The sequence below is a fragment of the Xyrauchen texanus genome, chromosome 26 (genome assembly GCF_025860055.1).
Source record: "Xyrauchen texanus isolate HMW12.3.18 chromosome 26, RBS_HiC_50CHRs, whole genome shotgun sequence".
In the NCBI taxonomy this organism is placed as follows: Eukaryota; Metazoa; Chordata; class Actinopteri; order Cypriniformes; family Catostomidae; genus Xyrauchen; species Xyrauchen texanus.
Window position 1 is genome coordinate 15,315,098 of NC_068301.1, and position 24,864 is coordinate 15,339,961.

Genomic DNA, 24,864 nt, shown 5'->3' on the forward strand with positions numbered 1-24,864 from the left:
GAGCAAGTTTTACCTCCCATACAACACTCAGAACTTCCTTTTGTCTGGAAAAAAGCACAATCACTTTTTATGATTATTAAAGGAGACAAATCGTATATTTTTGTACTATTTTTTTCTTTAGGTTTCCTTGCCAAAAACAAATATAATCATAATATCGTTTTTAATGACATTTGTCACCCTCTCTCTGACCCTTAGAATTCAAATGAAGCAACAAATCAAAACTAACTTAATGAACATTTTAGTATAAAAGACTTTGATTCATCCCAGTGACTCCAGTCATTTGAATCCATTCACCAAAAAAAGATTTGTCACATTCAGTCACAGTTTCTGCGGATTACATAATAGGTGGTGATAAATGAATGTTATGTGTTATGAGTGAGATATTGAATTTTGATTCAACTGATTCTTAAAAAGAAAAAAGAACTGAGTTGTTCACAACAGAAAAAACAGTAGTCGCTACGCTTTCTGGGCATTCTCTCAACCAACTTCAAGCGTTACCTGGGGTTATTTCTTACCAGTATTGAAGGAGTTCCCATGTATGCTGGAAACATTTTGCATGCTTTATTTCACTATCCAGTCCAACTCGTCCATTTAATTATTATTATTTTATTTTATTTTTTCAAATTCATACATACAAAACAATTTATGTTTGCCTACAAATCTAATTTCAAGCATCAAAAGATGATAAATTCAATCAAGTGTTTCCAAACTATCGACTGGTACATACATTTCATCATATTTTATATCATTATCTTATGTGTTATACATAACTGCTTTATTTGTCACGAGCTAAACAAAAATACACACTATTGATAAATATGGAGACACTGCTGAGCAAGCAGTTACACAGCAGCTTTGCAGCTAGACTAGCCCCTAATAATGCAGCAATGGGTTCAACAGTACAATCACTGTTCCCACAGGCCACATTAGACTGATTGTAACTGTCACTGAAAGGCACTCAATGGTTCACGCTGACTGCAGAAGTCACATGTCATGAATCTGTGTGAGTGAGTGAATGAAATCAATTACTATTTACTCAGTAACACGCTATACCGGACTTGACAGCAATTTGCACGCTGGTAATTTACAATGGCTTGCGTGAATGCTAGCTCGCAGCAAAGGTCCAGAAATTAAGTGTGCTATAGGGGCATCAAGTGATACAAAAAAAAACTGCTGAATATGTTGTTTAATTGATAAAAGGGTCAGTTGCACCAGACTGAGAAGGTTGGTTAGATGTAGGTATCTTTTAGATATTAGAGTTTGTGAAAATTGGAAACAGATTAGTCGTTCAATTTGCCTGAGGGCAGATGGGGGCTCTGTAGTTCAACACTTCCAGATGGAATTGGTAATGGACCTCAGCACCGCTCGTGCCTGTTAAAAATGGCACTGTCCGGATGCTAAGGAACAGTTCAGCACATTCTGTACAGTATATGAGTGAACAAATAAATACATCGGATTTTGCTAGTTTCATCATATGTTTTGAGCTCTGAATGAAAACATGAATATTCTGTAATTTACTTACATTTCAGATTCATATGACACAAAAGATGATAGCTTTTTGCAAGAAACAGATTGAAATTTAAGTCTTTATTCACAGATTATCTTTCCCTCCAGTAAGTTGTTAACCATTGCGATTGAGCTGCATATCCATCCATTTTGTGAACAAATCATTTAGACTTGTTATATATTTGTCCACTTTTATTGTGCTCTTTTTGGAGCTAGACATCCCCTGTCCTCATTCACTTTATTTATATGGAAAAGACTGGCCAGGATATTTTTCATAATTTTACCATTTGTGTTCCACAGAAGAAATAAGGTGAAAGGGGTTTGGGACAATATGATGGTAAGTAAATTGTGACAGAATTTTTATTTTTAGTTAAACTACTCCTTTAAAATCCTGTTCCTACAGTTTTTTTTTTTTTTTGGCATTGCATTAGTCACTCAAATATGCAGCTGCATTGGTGACTCTATAAAGAAAATAAACTTTTCTCGGTAAGTAGTTATTTCCCGTTAGAAGACTGTAGATTCTTTTCCAGTTACTTTTTGGGACACTGATTAAATTTTACTTTACAGTGAAAGCATAATGATTGAAAGGAAGGGAACAAATTACATTGCTCATGTGTCTTTTTGAATCTGGAGATCCAGAATTGTATCTTTAAATAGATTCTCTTCCTCCTCTTCTGGCCTGTTAGGCGGGCGCTGGTCTGTGTGACCTGCCTGCTCTGATTAGCTCAGTAGTGGGGAAGGAGCCCAGCGTTGGGAAATGAGCAGAGCTTGTCAGGCCAATGGGGTCAAGGTGACCATGGCTAAGAGGGTGCAATAGACTTCAGAAAAACCTTACTTATGTTCATTCTTTAAAGTGTTTTTTTCCTGGGCTTTGCTTCAAAGACCCACTGTAGAAAATGTTTTAAACTTATAACTACATTTAACAGCAGCTCACACTCTGTAATGTATCATAGCAACACTTTTGGCAGGGCAGTGTTTACCATTTGGATCTCCACGCATGCTAAAATCACAAAACTTTGTCACTGCCTGTTATCATCATTGTTGACTGTTTTATCAAACAGATTTATCAAACAGCTTTGTAAGTATTTGACCTGTAATATTTTATTGTCCCAATTCTCTACATACTTGTTGATAGAAAAAAATATATAAACCTGTGTTAATATGAGACTTTTTTATTTTCTTTTTCTGACCGTTGCAGAAATATAACAGTGTGTCTTAGAGGCAATTCACACCGACCATGCTTTTGCGTCCATCTGAGCTGTTTTTAATTGTTTTTCTGTGTAAACATGCGCCAGATAGACATCGATGACTGTTGCATAATAACAATATACACTCACCTAAAGGATTATTAGGAACACCTGTTCAGTTTCACATTAATATAATTATCTAATCAACCAAATACATGGCAGTTGCTTCAATGCATTTAGTGGTGTGGTCCTGGTCAAGACAATCTCCTGAACTCCAAACTGAATGTCAGAATGGGAAAGAAAGGTGATTTAAGCCATTTTGAGCATGGCATGGTTGTTGGTGCCAGACGGGCCGGTCTGAGTATTTCACAATCTGCTCAGTTACTGGGATTTTCACGCACAACCATTTCTAGGGATTACAAAGAATGGTGTGAAAAGGGAAAAACATCCAGTATGCGGCAGTCCTGTGGGCGAAAATGCCTTGTTGATGCTAGAGGTCAGAGGTGAATGGGCCAACTGATTCAAGCTGATAGAAGAGCAACATTGCCTGAAATAACCACTCGTTACAACCGAGGTATGCAGCAAAGCATTTGTGAAGCCACAACATGCACAACCTTGAGGCGGATGGGCTACAACAGCAGAAGACCCCACCGGGTACCACTCATCTCCACTACAAATAGGAAAAAGAGGCTACAATTTGCAAGAGCTCACCAAAATTGGACAGTTGAAGACTGGAAAAATGTTGCCTGGTCTGATGAGTCTCGATTTCTGTTGAGACATTCAGATGGTAGAGACAGAATTTGGCGTAAACAGAATGAGAACATGGATCCATCATGCCTTGTTACCACTGTGCAGGCTGGTGGTGGTGGTGTAATGGTGTGGGGGATGTTTTCTTGGCACACTTTAGGCCCCTTAGTGCCAATTGGGCATCGTTTAAATGCCACGGCCTACCTGAGCATTGTTTCTGACCATGTCCATCCCTTTATGGCCATCATGTACCCATCCTCTGATGGCTACTTCCAGCAGGATAATGCACCATGTCACAAAGCTCGAATCATTTCAGTTTGGTTTCTTGAACATGACAATGAGTTCACTGTACTAAAATGGCCCCCACAGTCACCAGATCTCAACCCAATAGAGCATCTTTGGGATGTGGTGGAACGGGAGCTTCGTGCCCTGGATGTGCATCCCACAAATCTCCATCAACTGCAAGATGCTATCCTATCAATATGGGCCAACATTTCTAAAGAATGCTTTCAGCACCTTGTTGAATCAATGCCACGTAGAATTAAGGCAGTTCTGAAGGCGAAAGGGGGTCAAACACAGTATTAGTATGGTGTTCCTAATAATCCTTTAGGTGAGTGTACATAACAATATAAATACATGTACTGTATTTCTGAGAGGTCATATGAATTAAGTGTATTGTACTTATTACATTGCAAAAATAAACAGATTATGGCACTGTCATTTTTTTTTATCTACACTCACTTAGCATTTTTTTAAGAACCCTATGGTCCTAATAAAGTGCCCGACATGGTATTCTGCTGTTGTAGCTCATCCACCTCAAGGTTCGACGTGTTGTACATTATGAGATGCTATTTTGTTTACTACAATTGTACAGAGTGTTCAGTTTTTATCTGAGATATACCAGTCTGGCTGTTCTCCACTGACTTCCCTCATTAACAAGGCATTTCCACCCACATAACTGCATCTCACCGGATCTTTTTGTTTTTTGGCACCATTCTAATAATATCTAAAGACTTTTGTGCTTGAAAATCTCTGGAGATCAGCAGTTACAGAAATACTCAGACAAGCCCGCCTGGCACCAACAATCATGCCACAGTCGAAATCACTGAGATCAAATTTTTTTCCCCATTCTTATGGTTGATGTGAACATTAACTGAAGCTCCTGACCCGTATCTGATTGATTTTATGCATTGCACTACTGCCACATGATTGGCTGTCCTAGGTATTCGCATGAATATGTAGGTGTACAGGTGTACAGTACCTAATAAAGAGCTGAGTGAGGTGGCTGTGACTCAAGTGGTAGAGCGGGTCGGACACTAATCGCAGGGTTGGCAGTTCGATTCCCGGCCCACATGACTCCACATGCCGAAGTGTCCTTGGGCAAGACACTGAACCCCAAGTTGCTCCCAATGGCAGGCTAGCACCTTGCATGGCAGCTCTACCATCATTGGTTTGTGAGTGTGAGTACACAGTGCAAAGCGCTTAGGTAACTGCTAAGGTTAAAAAAGGTGCTATATAAGTGCAGACCCTTTACCATTTTACCATTTAGATTGTAACAGTCTTTGAGGTCTGTTTTGGCCCCCTTCTGTTTCTCTTGTAATCAAACTCCCAATAACTTCCCTCTTAATAAGAGCTTATAACTGATTGGGTTCTTTGAGTAGAGCCTTAGTCTTTGCCTGCAGACTGATGGAGGCCCCCAATATGTCTTTTCCATATTCCAGCCATTTAGCCATTGATTTAATACAACAAAGTGCCATTCATTACTGCTGTCCCTGAAAACTCCTGCAATTATCCAAATTTAGCACAATGAAATTTGCTCAACTCACTCAAAAGTCTCCCACTCTTTAGTTGCTAATTTAGAGAGATCACTTATCCAGAGTTGCAAGGCAATTACAACCCATGAAATGGCTCAGTTATTTTACTTGTGAATGTTGTACCACAGACATTTTCCTTTTTTTTTTCTGAGGGAATATTCCACAGTCTCCCTATGCAATCAACACAGCATGCCATAATTCTGTAATGTTGGATTGATCAAATCATCCAGTGGTTTTGCACACAAAGCCTTGCATTAACAATGCAAAAATGAACTACATTCCAATGTAGTCAATGAACATTGCTCATTATTAAATAGAGAGGACCTTATTAAAAAGTGTACCATAATGCCTGGAATGCCTTAATCTCAAGAACTAAATGAAGTTATGCATGTAATTTACTCTCGTTTCTTAATGGCAGTGGCAAATGCAACCTGCATGCATCATGCTTTAACACATAATTCCCTTAAACAAACGCTGCTCTGCGGTAGTGCAAGTCTGAGGAGCATTTTATCTAAGCCCAGTGACAATGTTTAGTCATTTGAGCTGATGGGCACTGAACTATGGAAGTTCCATGGAGGCTTCATTAGTGATAGTTGCTGGCTGATGGTCCCTTCCTGTGTACTCCTAGTGGGTGAATTATTTCTGGGCAACTTGTTGGAGGATATCAGCTTGGGTTTTTAGCCCCTTGGAATTAGTCACGACATTGCTAATTTTAGCTTTGTGGTGCATTGCATTTGCACAGCTAATAATTTTTTAATTGTCTTTACTCTCATTCTTTCCTCTTTTCCCATCGTATCTCAGTTCATTTTTCACTGTCTGCATGATAAAGAATATTTGCTATTCAGGTAGTCATTTAGCTTTGCTGCCCTATGAAAGCTTCTCCTGATGGCACCAGTGTTTCCCATTAATTACCTAGAAAATTCATAATGAACCAAAAATATTTTTACATTTCTCATAATAACATAAAATATCTCTAATGTTGTGTTTTGTGCCAGCAAATCATTCCCCCGGCTGTTTGCGCGCATGTTCTCTCTCACACACACACACACACACACACACACACATATTGTTTGAGGTACAGTAAGTAACGTTACAGTATCTACTGCAGTCATCCGCTAGTCCTAACACAATTTTATCATTATCAGTGTACGACAGAAAACAGATAACGTTACTGCAGAAGTTATCATTGGTAATTAATATTAATCTAATGTTAGCTAACGACGTTAGCTGTCAGTCTCCTCGCTTATGACGAATAGAAAAACAATCTATAACGTACTTAACCTTATATCTAGCTAGCGTTAGCTAATTATCTAACGTTAACGTTATTACCAGCGGCTCTGACAACATACTGTTTAAAAAAAAATTTTAAAAACAGTTCAACACAGGCTTTTGCTTCATTTCTTTGAAGGCTCAAATGTATGCTTTAGTCAATTTTGTGTTTTGATCATTTGTGAACTCTATCTCGCTTTGTGGGTGTGAGTTTTTTTTTTTTTTTTTGCCGTGTCATCATTCATATCTATACAGCCATTGTGTTATTATTAAATTACTACTAGAGCACAAAATTGTTTACAAGAGCACAAAGTTCTTCATAGATCTAGCCTCTTAATTTTGCTCTCAAAGTGCACCAGATTGATGCATTTAACTTTAAAATGTACAAAGGTTTCTTCTGGGGGAGTATATCCATGGACCCCCCCCTAGAGGGTCCCGTGTCCACCCACCACAGTCTCACAAATTCCTGTGGGAAACACCGTAGCACACATGTGCTGAGACGTATGTTTCATGTGATTTAAGTTAGCAATAACAATCGCAAAAATTGTATATGTTAGAAATTCATCACATTTACATCACTTTGCATTTATTCATTTGGCAGATGCTTTATTCCAAAGCAATATCTCTCTTGATTTGCTAGCACCATGCTCTTTCAGTTAAGTTAAAGGAATTTATTGCAGCATTTCTTATTTTAGAATGTGTATTCACACATGTGTAGCCCAAGATTTGCTATATGGAAATCTTAATTTGTAGCTAGAAGTAAAAGAACATAGATTTGGTTTAAAGCTCTGGTTTAAATTTTGAGGATGGTTGTAGATTTGTTGTTGGTTGCCCTCCAATATTAGCACAAAATACAATCATTGGGCTTTAATCTTGTGCTTCAACTCTCCCTCAATGGAGTAAACAGATGTCACTGTTATAAATTCACTGTTTAGTTTATAAATAATGATTAGCATGACATTTTATTGACATGAATTGAACAGAGTTATGGAGAGCCACATGCAAGTGTAAAATAACGTTTGCTTTGTGTTAGCGACCTATGCTACAGTTAAAAATAATGGTCAGAGTGCTGGAAATGACAGACTGATTGCTGTACAGATCTGTGCCAAGCTCTTCTTCAGCCCAAACTTATGACGGTGTCTTGAAAAAACACACCGGTGGCGGCAATGGAGATTTAGAAGGGTATCTGTCACTGGAATTACTAATATTGTCCCCAATGTGATATTTGGTTAAGTACATAACACAGTCACAGATTTGAAAGCATTTGTTTTTCCTTTGTAAATGTGGCATTGTTTATTTATAGTTGGAGCACTTTTATGTTTATTTGATTTTAATAAGTTTTAAATGTTTATATAAAGCAAATGCAATGTGTGATACTTTCTCCCTCCATTCTACTTTTACATTCATTTAGCTGCATCCTTGGATTTATGGAAGTCACAATGATTAGCAAATTAGTGAGTAATGAAATTCAGAAAATAAAGAGAACAAATAAAAGTATATATACACAAGTAATTAAGCTACAATCAGAGAAAGATGGTTCCTTATTCGCACATTTCCAAGGACATTGCTAAGTGATACATTTTTCTTAGTATGACATGTTCCCCATTATATACTGAAGCTTGTGAAAAGATAGAAATGTGACTAGACCATTTAAAAACAAAATGAATGCCCATCTGGTGAGCAACAGATTATATGTTGTATCTGATTATAGTCTGATTCTTTTCTTCCATCCGCTCATCCGATCTTCCATTCTTCCTCAATTAAAGGGGAAAAGAAATCTCTCTCTTACCAAAACTTACTTTTAGATTTAACTTAATGCCTGCCGCCTACCCTGAACCGCTGATCCTGGACCAGCGAGCTGTCATAACCAGATCTGACCATGTTTATCAGGCAAATGGTGTCATTGCTATATCTGATCCCACGCAGTGACTGCCTACACCAAACAAATTCTCTCTCTCTCTTTCAGGCCCCTGTGCTTTTGAGTGAGTATGTTTGCCAGGTTTTATTCTGAGGTGAAGAGTATGAGTGTTATTCTTGTGAATTTGATATGTTCTCTGAGCACAGTAAAATATTGGGTTCAGAGTTATGGGGCAATTATTGTGAAGCTCCATGTCTGAGGGTGAAATTGATATGAACTGAAAAGCTCTGGTTATATTTTCGAGTATTTTCCAGTTTACTTAATTGCAAGTGCATTTGCAGGGAAAGTATGTGAATCATTGGATATGCCATATATTTCTACATTAATAAGACATATAATATGATCAATCAAATAAAATTGGGGGCAAAATATTACCCGGTAATGCATTTACTGCATTTGATATAGTTGTTAAAGGAACATTCCTGGTTCAATACAAGATAAGCTCAATCCACCATATTTGTGGCATAATGTGTATTACCACAATTTTTTTTAATAATAATACATTTCCTTCTGGGTTACAGTGAGGTACTTACAATGGAAGTGAATGGGGCCAATCTGTCAACTTTAAAATATTCACTGTTTCAAATGTATAGCCACAAGATATAAACAAAGGCATGTTAACATAATTTTAGTGTGATAAAATCCCTTACTAACCTTTTCTGTGTAAAGATATAGCCAAGTGTACAACTTCATTACCATGACGATGTGATGTCAACAAACCCTAAAATTACTGTAAAAATGACCATTTATACAACTTTACAGCTCAAATAATACATGAGTTTTAACAGAAGAATTCATTTGTGCTCTTATAAAATTATAAGTTTCAAATTTCTGTCTTTAAACACTTTAAAACAGTCAGTTACCAATTAGCAGACCACGGTTTCGGTCCGGACTTTGGCTTGGTTCCATCCGGACCGCGAGACGTCTTGACATTTGCTGCCCCATCTCACCGTTTCTATACTTCAAGTGATCAGCGCATCAAAACGGAAATGGAGAAGTGTACAGTACAAATGCTCGAGCGCAGATAGCACTGATCTTTCAGTGCTGTATCCTTGAATATTTTCTCTTTTAAAGAACACGCTTCATTTATACCCTTTTGCGCAGTTGCAGATGCAGTTATTTTAAGGACAGTTGACCATAGCAGAGAAATACAGTGAGCAGCAATGTAGATGGATACTGTCATCTTTCATAAAACACACTGCAGAGAACGAGAATGAAGCTAAGTGAATTCAGAAAAACAACCAAAAATTTAATTTTACTAGTAGCATAGTGGAATTCTCATGAAAACTTTTCCATTTTTTGATAGTCTGGCCATTTATAGGCCTACTTCACTTTAGCTAAAAGTATTTTTAAGCTTCACTTTTGTGCTTTACATTGTTTGTTGTTGGTAGATTTTCATTTCATCAAAATGTTCTCTCAGGGAATACCCCTGAATCCACAAACAATATACAAGGCCTCCTATGTCTCTTAAGTATCTAACAATATTCAAACACAAATACTGGACTGTTGTCATTCAGCTTCAAAATGAACAGTTGATTTTGTCTTTTAAGATTTATAACAATGTGCTCTCGATTGATGAACTCATTGAAATATTTTAATCTTTTGGTAGATCTCCTAAACCCCAATACTTCGGCATTTTGGCTGGAGCCTCAATGTCCTAATCCTTGACCAGTTTTCAAGAGACTGTTTTGACTGATGTTTTTTTTTTTTTATCCTCCTCCTTTTGCAAAGTACTATTGGGGCAGCTGTGGCTCAGCTGGTAGAGCGGGTCGGCCACTAATCACAGGGTTGTTGGTTCGATTCCCAGCCCACACGACTCCACATGCCCAAGTGTCCTTGGGCAAGACACTGAACCCCAAGTTGCTCCCAATGGCAGGCTAGCACCTTGCATGGCAGCTCTGGTGTGTGAGTGTGAATGGGTGAATGAGACCGCTAAGGTTAAAAAAGCGCTGTATAAGTGCAGACCATTTACCATTTACTATTACTGCCAAGTTGGAAATTTACAATTAGGCCTACTATTTAAAAAACGAGCATTCCTTACGTCATTTATACAAGTTATTGTCCGGACCGTTGCTGAGAAGGAACTCTAGAGACCGGACATCTTGGAACTTTAATTGAACACCCCTGTTTTAAAAATTGCCCCTTTTCGAGTGGGCAATTTAATAATCAGCATTATGCTACAAATGCTGTCGATTGAGCTTAACTTGTATTGAAACCAGAATATTCCCTTAACATTTTATTCTATGCCTAGTTATACACATTATCACATAAAATATGATTCGATGTTAATTTTTGTATGTTAATATGGCATATTATCAGTCTTATTATTCAGATTGTTAAGGAATGTTAACGAGTTAATTTAATTGTATTTAAAAAGTATTTTTAATGAAAGTACAGTATATTTTTATATTTTTAGGAAAAAAGTATGTCCTCCAAAAAATTTAATTCAAATTAAGCGGGCAATTGTTGGCCCTTAATGGAAATGTTCATTTCTGACACGTAGACAATAGACAATTACAGTCTGCTTAAACAAATTATACACAAACAGTGATATATTTCCATATCTTAATTGAACACACTGTATAAACATTCTCAATGCAGGATGAAAGAAGTATGTGAACCCTTGTGTTTATTAATAACTGGGTGACCCTTTGGCAGAAGTGATCTCCAACAAAAAATTCCTCTAATTGCAGACCAAACCTGCTCAACTGTTTCACTTCAGTAATATTCTTGGGCTGTCTCATGTGAATTGCTCTCTTAAGGTAATGCCAAAGCATCTCAATCGGGTTGAGGACTCTCCAGATGGACTCTTACTCCAGAAGGTTTTCTTCCATTGAAGTCATTCTGTTGTTAATTTACTCCCGTGTAAACCCAAGGGTTCAGTTGCAAACGGAAAGCAGAAAAGCATCACACTTTATGTTTATCTGTACTTTGCTAGGTGTGAATACGTTTGTGTGGGTACATGTACGTGGTTTACCTTGTCTGTTCAGCCGCAGTAATTCTTAACATTTGTGTTCCTGTAACTTGTTGTTTATTGTGAAGCCACAAGCATACAGCAGCCCACAGCTTACTTCAGGTGGCCTATGTGAAATTAACAGGGAAACACGAGTCGAATGGGAAAAAAAAAAGTTCATTGTTAGTATATGGAGCAGTTCATGTTTAGATGCTAAGTGTTGTGTAGTACACACTGTCTCCCACACGTAGACACACTCAAGTGTGTATGTTCTGTGGCCTGTTTTTCCTCTCCAGGGCAAGGTGAATTGAGGTTTCAGTGTCCTTTTTCACACAATATTACAGCACAAACTTAAAGCAAAGTGTGGCAGAGTTTGGCTTGTGGCTGTTCCCACAGTCTGTATTTTATGTAGTTTTGGGAAGCGTTTTTATCAGATTTTTTACCTCGGCCCTGAAGATTGAAAATATTCAGCAAGACATTGCAAATGTTATACTGATTCATATGTTTATCTCTCTGTATTTGTAAGCTTTTATCAGTTTACTTGTTGCTCAGCTTTGTAATAAACTAATGTATAGTGACCACAAAAAGTATTTGTACACTTAAAAAATATATTTGAATGTCTTGGCATTTTTTTTTTAGAAAATATACATGGCCTGGCCAAAAGAAAAGTCACTGTTTGGGTTTAAATAAGCAGATACTTAAGAGATTGGATCATTATTGCAGTGATGAATATATTTCAGCTGGCAACAATTCTTTTAACCCTAACAGTGTGTTGCTTCTCATATCTTAAACAACCACGTCGGAATGACAGATCGTGTGGCGTGTCAGGGTAAGAAGGGAAACGCATGAAGCAATGCATCGTGCCATTTGTACAAGCCTCTGGAGGCAGTGTTATGATCTGGGGTTGCTTCAATTGGTCAGGTCTAGGCTCAGCAATGTTATGCGACAACAAAATGAAGTCAGCTTGACTACCTGATAGTACTAAATTACCAGATGATGGTCCCATCAATGGATTTTTTCTTCCCTGATGGCACAGGCATATTCCAGGACAACAATGCCAAGATTCATCAAGCTAAAATTGTGAAAGAGTGGTTCAGGGAGCATGATGAATCAATTTCACACATGAATTGGCCACCACAGAGTCCTAACCTTAACCCCATTGAAAGTCTTTGGGATGTGCTGGAGAAACTTTATGAAGTGGTTCGACTCTCCCATCATCAATACAAGATCTCGGCCAAAAATTATCCCAACTCTGGATGGAAATAAAGGTTGTGACGTTGCATAAGATTGTCAAAACAATGCCACGACTAGTGATGTTCCCTTAAGTCGAATACCTTATTTGGAAAGTCACGAATAATGACTTCAAAATGAAATAATAAATAAAAAATAATAGAGAAATTATTCAGAAGACTGATCATTCACTGAGCACATGTATAAAGTAATATTGAAATAAACAGACTGAAAATTGCAAAGCAATGATAAGTCTGTGAAGCTAATATTACTACAGTGTAAACCTTATAAATGATACATATAAGTGCACGGTGTGATTTCAAGTTCAGATTGGATGGTAGCAGTCTTGACACTGTTTGAAGTCTCGGATAATTAGAATCTTAGAAATCTAAGATTGTAAAGAGAATTAACTATACACATTTTCCACTTCTTGAAATTTCTGTTTGAAATGTTTGTTTTGAAACAATTAACATAAATATTTTCACACAATTAACACGTAAGGATTTATAAACCAACCTGAGGGCGAAGTTTAATTCCTGACCGGAGAAGTGATGAATTTATAGTGGATCTCGACTAAGTTGACCACATTTATTTCCACATTACCCATTAAGTTAAATTATCTGGTTAATTCTTTATTCCAAAAATTATTAAATGCTCCATAGAGGTTTAAATGCTTCACAGGGCAAATCTATTCAGAATATTCCTGCACAAGGAGGATTGCGATTAAAAACAAAAACATGCAAAAACAAAAAACGCTTTTCATTTCTAGAAATATATAGAGGCTCAAGGTTTGCAATGTATTCCAGTGTATTTCACTAATTATGGACATGTAGTTTCACTAATTAATTATGTCCTCAACAAAAAATGTGAACCTAAAATAAGCCTTGAGTGTACAAATAACTTTTTGGTTGATATTTATGTCTACGTTGTACAGCGGCATTTTAGATTTATAAGAACAATTATATTTCGAGAATAAAGTCCATAATATTTTGAGAATGAAGTCAAAATTTTGAGAATGAAGTTGTAACATTATTAGATTAAAGTCGTAATATTTCGAGAAAAAAGACAAAATTATGAGAATAATTTCGTAGGCTAATATTTTGAAAATAAAGTCAAAGTTACGAGTATAAATTCATACAATTTTGAGGAAAATGTCAATATTATGATAATGTAGATGACAAAATTATGTGAAAAACTGGTAATATTTTGAGAATAAAGTCAAAATTATGTGAAAAACTGTTAATATTTTGAGAATAACATCAAAATTATGTGAATAAATTATTAATATTTTGATAATAGTCAAAATTACGATATAAAGTCATAATATTTGGGGAAAATGATGAGAATATAGTCATAATTTAAAGTCGCTATACAAATAAAATGACTTAATATTTTGAGAATAAAGTGCAAATTATGAGAATAAAGTTGTAATATTTCGAGAATTAAGTCATTTAAAGGCATTATGAGAGGTCTCTGTTCATGAAAGAGGTGTGCATTAGTACAGGAGTTAGTACAGGCACCTGTCAAGTGAAGTGCGAGAGACAGCTTGCTCTCAAGTGAAGCGAAAAATAATTGGAACTGCTATTAATTATATAGAGTTATATTTTTAAATAAATTTTGATGCGCTTCTGTTTTAAGCCACGCCCACATCCGGTTCTATCTGAATACAAATCATTTTACTTATACAGATAATGGCTTCGCTGCATACCATGAGCCACGACGAATGAGCACCATAATCAAAGCTAAAGGCGGTCCATCTAAATAATAGAGGATGCAACTTTTTTTTTTTTGGCTAGGCAGTTGTAGGACAAACACTTTTCAAGCAGAGTATTTCACTAAAAATATTTGCAAATTCTAAAGCAATACACTCTCTGGTTATCAAATGTTAGTGGAACATGTCCATATTAACACCTATGGTTACTTTGTGAGGATACTTGTGAGAACAGACTTCATATATCCAAACTGTTTTGTTTTAATGAATCCAATTGTTTTCTAAATCCAGGAAAGTGTTTTTGGATCAGGAGGCATTTTGTTGCCCTCACCCTATTTAGTGACAATAACCTCCCTGGCCCCTCTGACACATGAGCAGGTGTTCTGGTGAAGTCATGCCTGAAATCTTTGCTCTCTTTCCTGCTCGTCATTGTCAGTCACTTTAACTATTGTCTTGGGTCAGCTCTGCCCCTTGTTATGATATCAAGGACAAGTCGATACAAACAGCATTGAAGACGACCTTACAGAGGTGACAGATGACACATTTTGAGACCAGCTGCAGCGTATACGGATTTCCTCTGCTGTCACAGAGACAGGATGTGTACTCGGAACTGCCTCTGAGAAAATAATTCCACATATCTAAGGAAGACCTGGATAAGGGATATGGGTATACTGATACTGTCAAAGGGCCTAATGACTTTGTAGCGGTAAGGAGAGACTACAACATTGTTCGGCCCCTGGAATAGATTATTCCAGAATACATAACACCTTTTCTAAGAAGAGGGAGAGAGACCTTTGATTTTATTACAGTACAATAGGCTACTCTCATGATTGCAACCGTATGCCCTCTTGAGTGCAAATGGATATCTACGTTTCACACTTTCAGAAAGAGGCCAGTCTGTCTTTGATCATGTCTTCTGATTCAATCTGACTTGGAGAGAAAGCCATGAACCGAGAGAGCTCAGTTAGTCTTGTGTAACAGTGGGTTTGCCATGGTGTGATGCAGGCCCAGACAGACCGAGATGATGGGTATTTGGATAGAGATAACAGAAGGTCTCTCGTTGAATGGAGATCCCATCTCCTACAAGAGTTTTGGTGAGAGTGGCTTGAATTTGGACTGAGGGAGCTGGTCAGCGGTGGCAAATTAAAGTTGAAGCTGTTTACCTTTCCAGGCCCATGGTGTATGTAGTTGTTATGTAGCAGTTGCAACTTGGTTGTTTAAAGGGGTGTTAACACCAATAGTGATCTGCAGTGACAAAGCAACCGGATGTCTTTCATCTACAATGGGAGTTGGCTATTTACAGCAATATGTGAGACAACGTTGAGAAACGTTTAACTTTATGCACATAGACGTGAATGCCAATGGTTTTGAAGACAGTGGAGATCCAGGGTTCCCACGGTCACTGAAACCTGGAAATTCAAAATTTGTGATTTCTAGGACTGAAATAGTCTTGGAAATTTCTATAGTGAATATACATATATATATATATATATTTCTGATATGTAGAGTAAAACTTGATTGCAAAGTGATGTTTGATTAGTGCTTGAATTGTTCTTTTGAATCTGTTTATGTCAATCAAGCTGGTTCATAAATTGATATCTTGATCCCTACTGATTCGTCTGCTGTGAGATACTATAGTGGAGAACAGGCCATTAAAATGGAGACCGTGTGAACTGGGCTTAATACATGGGGATAGTTGCCTATACTATACCATAATGTTATAAAGGTTGATTAAGTGCCTTATAATTAGCTGGAGTAAAGATGATTTGATGATCACCATTCCTGCTTGCATGGTCTGCTTTCTGTGGAGTTCATCTTGTCTTGAAATTTATTAAGAAATACACTGAAATCTGACTTCCCAGGATCTCTTTTTAAGGTTCTAGGAGGAATAAAGGTTTTTCAGGACTGGTTTAAACCTTATTTATCAAACTAAATTATACAATTAGGGCCACAATTTAGCAAGAGACATTAGATTTGCGTAAACCCAGTATAACGTCCCCTTAGAATAGGACTTGATGGTGCAATATGTATGCAATTGTATCCAGATGTTGGCAGACGACATTGTGATGGTACCGCCTGAGCCTTGAAATGTTGACGCAGGATTTCTGAAATTGAAATTGTCAGTAGGGGTTCACCTAATTTCCCCGCAGCTGATTAAATAATTATTTATTTAATGTGAGAGGCCCTGCGGATTGCCTAAGTGAATTACATGTAATTTCATTTCAGTGGCTTTGCGTGTAAGTCGCCCCTTTAAACCAGAGAATCCTCTCTCTTACATTCAGACAGCATGCCAAATGCTTTATTAGCCCTTATTTTCTCATATAATATCTATAAGTGTCAGTCTCCAAGAATGTCAGTAAGTCCTCTTTCCCTCATTATTTTCAGTGTCACTTCACTGTGAATATCAGCCAATTTTTAGTGTAGTGAATTTTTTATGCTTTTGAGACTGTTCTGTGTTTTAGACTAGCATATTGCGATAGGTGTAGCGTTTTTTTACAGAAACAAAAGTTACACATTCTGACTAGTCTGTAGCTGTCAATTTGGTTTATTGTCTGTACAGATGTAAGTTGAAATATGATATTATGTTCTAGATATAGCTGATTAATCCTGAATATATAGGATGCGTTTGAGTTCATTAACACCAGTTCAGTTTGCAGGTGCTCAGCTTTTAAAGATCAAGCAGTAAAATACCCAAATTTGCATGAGTGGATTATTTCAATCAATTCTTGCTAGATTTTTATTTATATTATAAATACAAAGATATATTAATATATACTGCAGTATATATTAATGCAGTATATATTATAGTATATAAGAATAATATTTTATTCTTGTCATATTTTCATCTACATTTTTATCAACATCATATGTTTTAATTAAAATTGTTTGCCGTCATGACATGTCTTTTTCATCTCATCTTCGTTATCATTGAATACATAAAAAAAACATTGTGTCTGCATTTGGACAGATCATTTTGCAGCCCATCTTAAAACTAAGTCTAGGAATGACATTCTAGAGCAAAAATCTCTCAATGCTGAAAGCAATTATTGTTGTCCTGAAACAGACATTTTTCTTACATAGCACATTTTTATTGGCCAAATTTAACAAAAGGCATAAAAATGGTTACAACCTCAGGAGCAGCTGCAGTTTACTGTAATTGCTTTAAGACAGAAAGGTGTGATACTTGTACCCCACCTCTTTCATCTGGGACTAGAAGCTCTTAATGGAGAGCTCTATTGGATTGTGGGAACATGCTCGTTAAATAAATAGATGTAATTAGGTCCTGCCTCTAATTACTTTAGATTCCTCTCACCAGTATGGAATTAGTCTGACTCCCAAGAGCACCTGGTGTAAGGCATTTGTAATCAATCACACACAAACAGAATGCACAGGCAACACCCACAGAAAGTACCAGAGTGCAACAGGGTCATTCATCACAGCCCGCAATGCAAACAAGAGCAGCCATTTTGTTGTTTACTGCAAGTAAAGTACCTCTAACCCCCACAATACCTGTACACATACATATGTCACAGCCCTGCTCTATTGCTCGCTGTATGGAGAAAAATTGTCCCGAAAAGTACATTATCCAACCTATTATTACACCTCAGTCATGGAATTTTTCATTCCGCCCAATGGCATAGTGCAAGATGAAAGGTAGCCATCTTTCGAAAGCATAACTTTTCTTATGAATATGATTAGTGGTGTTTTAACCAGTGACAGCACTGTCACAAAGGTTTGCGTGATAATGCATGGCACCTAGCGAAGGTCGTGACGGATGCCAGATAGTGGGAGCACTAAGAGTAGATACAGTGATAAACTGAAGCAGGCCAGGAAACAGACAGGGCCCAGGTTCTCTGCGGCCCCTCTAGCCTGCGGCAAAAAAAACAATGCATCACCTCACAGCATGCCCAGATGTGGCAGGCGAGAAAAATCGCCTAGCACTTTGGGAAAACAAAGACAATCAGGGCTTTCTCTCGTTCTCCTCCCCTTCTTTTCCTTTGGAGAGCAGCTACAGCAAGCCAGTCAAATGTGTATTTTTTTTTTCTTTCTTTTTTCCCTTGCCAACTTGTACTTTTTCTGAGATGTAATGGAGGGAGAAAGAGATACAAAAAACAGAACCTGGCAAGGCATGGTACACATTCATTTTTACAGAGGCAGAATGGTCCAGTTGATAATTGAAAAGGAAGTCTGGGATTGTGCACAGGGGATGGCTATTTCTGTGCTTTTCCTGTGTAATTGACACTTGAACTCGCTAGACCCATGACCACCCCTCACACCATACTTGTTCCTTCTCTGTTGGCCCCTCCAACCACTTCAGACTCCACCCTCCTACTTAAAATGTAATAGTTACCGCTTGTGCCTAAAGCTTACTCTTTATTTTGTTTTTGTGTGTGTATTTTTATCTGTGACTGATTCCCTGTATACAAAACAGTGTTTTGTTAGCTTCAGTTTGCTTCTGACTAACAGCTTTGGATTGTTTTTGGAATTTCTGTGACCTGAGTGCTAGCAGAGATTCTACCATGTCCTGTGTCTAGTTTATGTGTGTAATGGATTGTATATTGACAAGTACCTGCTGAGTTGTGAATGTGAGTTCCTGGTTTAATTGAATTATGGGATTGTGCTCCTACTGAGATCCACATGCTAGAGGACACCAAAGTTAAACAGACATGGCTGCACTCTCATTTTTGGGAAATTTCATTTTGCTGTTAAAAAACACTTTTACATTCAACATCATATTGAAAATAATTGGTTATACAATGAACATAAACTTAATATTAAGCATTTGATCAGAAAAGTTTTTAATTTAAAGGAGACACTAATTCTTTTTGCAGTCAGGGTCCAAAATTCAAAAATCAATGGGCTATGAAAAAGTACTGTGCCATATTTTCTATTAAAAATATATTTTTATCCCTATGGAAATGGGATTATTTGTTGTTTTTCGTTGCATATTTTTAGACAAAAAGTCACTGATCACGTCACACAAAGCTTTATGTACAAGAGACAGCCACTCTGTTTCACACACCTGTGAAGACACATTGTGATTGTATTCCTCATATTTTTGGTTTGGTGGCTTAACAGATGAATTTTCCAAAAAGTTGTCAGTTTAAAGACCTTTAGCCATTCCAGTTTAACTTCTGATGATAACATTTCCATTGAGGAAAAAGTTTTAAGAAGATGTGCTAGTTGCGACAGATGTTTTCTTAAGTATGCGGTTTGTCTTTGATTTGAGTCGCTCACATCACTTACATTAGGGTTCAGATTGTCGTCTTTAAATTTGTGTTTAAACCATGTAATATTCCAGTTACAATAGGCAACTTTATCTAACTCACCAAAGCCAATTTTAACTCAAGTAAAAAAAAAAAGATGATGATGTTGGACCCTGACTGCTGCAAATTTACATAAGCTTCAACGGATCTGAAGGTTTCACTTCAAGATTTTTCATCTAAAATGTTGCCTAGTGTGAACAAAGTAACCGTTTTCGTTTATTATTTTTTACTGCTTTGTTCCCCCTGTTGGTATAAGTGGAGTCTTCAGCAATACCTAATGCAAGAATCTGATTAACTCTAACTAATATTAAACTGACATTGTGATTCCTCTATTATCCAACATGGATGCTGTCAGCAGACACCAGAGTCAAAGGAAAACATGGCCAACCATTCGTTCTGATTTTGTCTTGGCTCAAAGAATGAGAGTTTTTGATTCTGATTGTTTTACATCCAACCCTTTTGGCCCACTGTATTCATAAACATATTCTGTATGTTTTCTGATTAAATAGTTGTTTAAATAGTTATTTTTGAGACCGGTACAAAGGAGTAGGATAACCAATAAGACAAATTATCAGTTGTTATCACAATTTGTGTAGGTTCTATGTACATTAACACCATTAGCAGCTGTTCTACACAGAATAGGCTGTTCTTTAATATGAGAGTTCAGGCCAGGCGGAGTAAACACATGTGAGTGATTTGGCTGTGGAATCCAGAAGGCCATGGAGAGAAATCCACATAGCTGATGACGGACACTCTGTTTGGCTTGTAATGCTAGAACAGGATAGGAAAGAATAAATCAATCATTCATGTCTAAACTGTCAGGACAAGCATGTGGCCCTCTACAAACCCCACTGAGATCAGAAAATATATACATTCTCGCTTTAAGGCTGTACGAAATCACTGATTCTGACATAAATTAGCCATAATTCGATTTTGAGAAAATCATACTGCAAGATATTGAGGCTTTGTACTGTAGAATATGCCAGATAGTGTGCTCTAAAACATATGGACATGTCATTAACAAAACAAATACTTGGGGGGCCTGGGTAGCTCAGCAAGCAAATAAGCTGACTACCACCCCTGGAGTCACGAGTTCGAATCAAGAGTGTGCTGAGTGACTTCAGCCAGGCTTCCTAAGCAATCAGTTGGCCCATTTGCTAGGGTGGATAGAGTCACGTGGTTTACCTTCCTCGTGGTCACAATATGGTGCTTCTCACTCTCAGTGGCACACATTGTGAGTTGTGCATGGATGCCACGGTGAATAGCAGGAGCCTCTACACACACTAAGCCTCTGTAGTAACATGCTCCGTAAGCCGTGTTATAAAATGCGTGGGATGACAGTCTCAGAAGTGGAGGTATCAGGTTTTTCTATGTAAAAAAGTGGCATACAAGAGCAGCTCCTATCTATTAAATGGGGTAAAACTGAAATCTCCAAAATTGTTTTTCAAGATTACAATCAAAGAACATATTTAAAATCAGCAGTAAAATCTGACAACACTAGTATCATAAATTGTGCTTGACCTCAGATTATGTTAAAAACGCAGTTTTCCTGGCTTGTATAACTAATGCACATGTGTGTTCTTGAGTTGATTGACAGGCGATATCTGTATTTAAAAGGTGATTTACTCTTTTACCTGTAATGAGTGAATTCCTTTTCAACATCCATTGATAGTTGGGCATTCCAGTTTCTCACATTTCATGGTACTTTGATGTATAACTTAAAATAAATGTACTGAAATTCATGTACTATGATATTTAATCTCATACAAAAAAGTGCTAGGGTGGTACTATGGTACAGTGATGGTATTTGATGGTAATACCACTTGACCTTGTTGTTGACTATGGCACTGAAATTCGTTTACCATGGTATTTTCATGGTACTCCAAAAACCTTTGTTTTGCCATGTGTCAAAAAAAACAATATGTTATCATGGAAAAAGTCTATAAAACCATGGCAGTATCATGGTACCAATTATTTTATAATTTGTATACTTTAATGTAAGTTCTTGGAACATCAAGATGAAGTAACATGGTATTACCATCTGAAACCATCAATGTACCATGGTACCGCCATGGAACACACTTTTGTGTAATGCTGAAAGCCCTGATTAATTGATGGATAGACTTTGCTGATTATTGCTGCACAGAGCCATAATAAAGGTGTTGATGAACCTATATACCCACCTTTATATTTGTAAAGAGCATGCACCCCTACCTCCCCTACCACCAATGGATTATGCAGAGTTCTTGGCCTGAAATCCTGTGCACATCAGAATGATGCACTCTGGTTGCAAAGGGCAATTGTCAGAGTGACTTTGCATTTGCTGATAGCTCATGGAAAACATTGCTTTATTGCCATAATTTTTAATCTTTATGGTCGTGCAGGCCACCGTCCCTCATTCTCTTTTTACATTAATTTTCTCTGTATCTATGATTAATGGGTGATGTCGAACCGTAGAGTGAGCAGGCATCAGCGAAGGTGAGATCATAATTAGTTTAGCTGATGCAGGGCCCTCCAATGGCTCATCTGGATGGAAAAATTACCCTATAGGAAGCTGGCTGCCCCCCAAAACTTTTTTACTGATACGTTGTGAAACACCAGATGAATCAAGTGCCCTTTTTGCTGCCAAAAAAAGCTGTATGGACTCTGAGCCAAAATTGTCTGCAGAAAGCTTTCCATTCTAAATGTATTAGAGCACAATTAGGAGCATTGTACTTTGCTGGCAGGAGAAATGTGCTCCCTACACAAGCCGTCTGAAGTTAGGCTAAATAAATTGCACACATTCTGTAAGGCTAAACAAGTTTTTCAGGGGCCATAATCTAGGTAATTCCAGTGATTTGCCCCTGTTGACTCTTGGGATTCACTAGTAGTTCTGTCTGTTCCCCGCATATGATTCATGTGGCTATATCTCTCTTCTTTTTTCATACTTCAGTTTATTTTTCCCTCATCTCACAGTAGAGTGCAATATGTGACGCAACTAGATATCTTCAGTATCATTTGGATATATAAAGGTACTTGTCATGCATGTATTAGAAAAGATATTTATTGAAGTATCTAAATATTTGTTTGTTCCAAGACGTGTCAGGCCAATATGGGCAACCTGGTTTCAGGTAGCCAGGTGAGTGTTGTTCTGTTTCCACTGGAAGGTTAATTGTTTTTAGAATCAGCTTGATTCTATTTATCACTCCTCATCCTGACTTTCCGATTGGACAAATTGTGTCTCTAACTGCCTGAGCTGCCATACTCAGCTACAGTCCACAGTTACCCACCCACCCCCCGCCCCCTTCCATTTTTCAGTGAAAATCTTTACATCCTGTGCACGTTTATGAGCATTATGAGAGAGGCTCACTCACAGTGCAAGTTGTCAGTTTGTGAACCATTGTGAACAAGCTTTTTTCAGCGCTTATGAGTGCGAAAAATTACTTCAGAAGAATCAGAATATGATGCTTGAGTTGCATGTTCTACTTTTATCATACTTTTGGATCCTTTTTTAAGCTTTAAAGTGAATCAATTGCCATTGTATTGAAAAATGGACCGGCATATTCATTAAATCTTTTTCTTTTGTGTTCCACATAAGAAAGAAAGTCATAGTTTGAAATGGCATAAGGGCGACTATATATTGATATAGTGAATATAGTGAACTATTCTTTTAAATGCTGTCTTCTTTGGCAGTTTTGAACTTTTCTGAACAGAGCTTTAGTCTTTTTATATTCACCTTCTCCAAGCTCACCATCCATCCATCCTTTTTTTTGTTCACCCATCCTTTTTCCTCTTTCTCATGCAGCCCTCTCTTTTACTCACTTTTGCTCTCTTTTTTATGATTTCAGAGACGGCGGGGTTCAGGGGTCTTCTGCGCCAACTGTCTGACCACCAAGACCTCATTGTGGAGGAAGAATGCCAATGGTGGCTATGTGTGCAACGCGTGTGGCCTCTATCAGAAGCTGCACTCGGTAAGGGGGAGCTAAGAAAACATCAGTGCAAGGGACGGTGAGAAAGCCTCACTAGGCCACCCACAAATCAGAGAAACAGAGAGTTGAAATAAATGGAGAAGTGACATTGTAGCAGCTCCAGTCAGACCACTTTATTTCCGTGCTGTCAGGAGAGGATGCAGGATTCCCCAGGGGAAGAGCCCTTTTGGCATTCCTCAGCCCCGCAGCCAGCTAATGGCCCTATGGAAGTAATCTTGCACCAGCTGGGAGCCCCACTTCCCACAGTCCTAACAAACACCTGACCTTAAACCTGAGCCAGATACAATGGGCACTGGCAAAGCATAAAACCCTGTGATGTTGAGCCATTCTTAAAGGGGTAGTTCACCCAAAGCTGTAAATTGTCACCATTTACTCATCCTAATTTTTTTCCAAACCCATTGAACAGAAAATGATATATTAGGCAAAATATTAGCCTCAATCACAATTCACTTTCATTGTATGGGAAATGAAAGTGAATGGATGCTAACATTTTGCTTTAAGAACTCCTTCTGTTTTCTATGAAAGAAAGTCATTTGGAACGATATGAGGGTTAGTAAATGATGACATAATTTTCATATTTCGTTGAAATATCTCTTTAAACACCTTTTTTTAACCTCTTGTAAGCTATTATTGTAATACTTTTACACACCCTTTCCAGTTACCTAGATCAGTGGTTATCAACCAGGGGGCCGGGACCCACTAGGGGGCCTCAGCACACTTCCAAGGGTCCTCAAGTTGATATAAAATATATTTAAACTAAGAAATATAAAAATAATTCAACTTAATTAAAATGCTAAAAAAATTATTTAAGATGTATGCTTACAAATTATAAACAGACTCTTTCTGAAACTTCTAGAATCAAAAATTTGCCATGGTAAATTATTTTAATCAGACGTTTAGATGTTTAGATTTGGCGAGGGGGCATTCAAATATTGTCTTGGACAGCGGGGGCCTTGGAGTCAAAAAGTTTGAGAACCACTGACCTAGATGATATCAACAATTAAAAATATATATTAAAGGTGAAGTGCGTAATTTCTGGGCAGCCTGTTTTCAGACTAGGGATACACCAGTACCAATTTTTCTATTCCGATCTGATTCCGATATCTGAAATCTCAGAATCGGCCGATCCCGATCTAATACCAGTGTTGTTTTTTTGCATAATCAGTTTAAAATATCTTTACTTCATTGTATGGAACTAATTGGGGAAATGTTTTTTTATGTAAAGAAGCGCACGTCTTCTAACTACACATTATTTCAATATAAATATAAATGTATAGCCTATTAAGAAAAACTT

The 24,864-nt window shown here is 37.4% G+C and overlaps 1 protein-coding gene across 4 annotated transcripts in view; it reads left to right on the plus strand.

Moving 5' to 3' along the window:
• LOC127619929 (zinc finger transcription factor Trps1-like) overlaps positions 1 to 24,864 on the plus strand; it is a 154,610-nt gene that overhangs the window by 117,397 nt on the left and 12,349 nt on the right. For all 4 annotated transcript variants that reach the window (XM_052092961.1, XM_052092962.1, XM_052092963.1 and 1 more), the window contains exon 6: positions 23,430 to 23,552. In XM_052092961.1, coding sequence (XP_051948921.1) covers positions 23,430 to 23,552 — 123 coding nt within the window. The remainder of the gene's footprint in view (positions 1 to 23,429; positions 23,553 to 24,864) is intronic.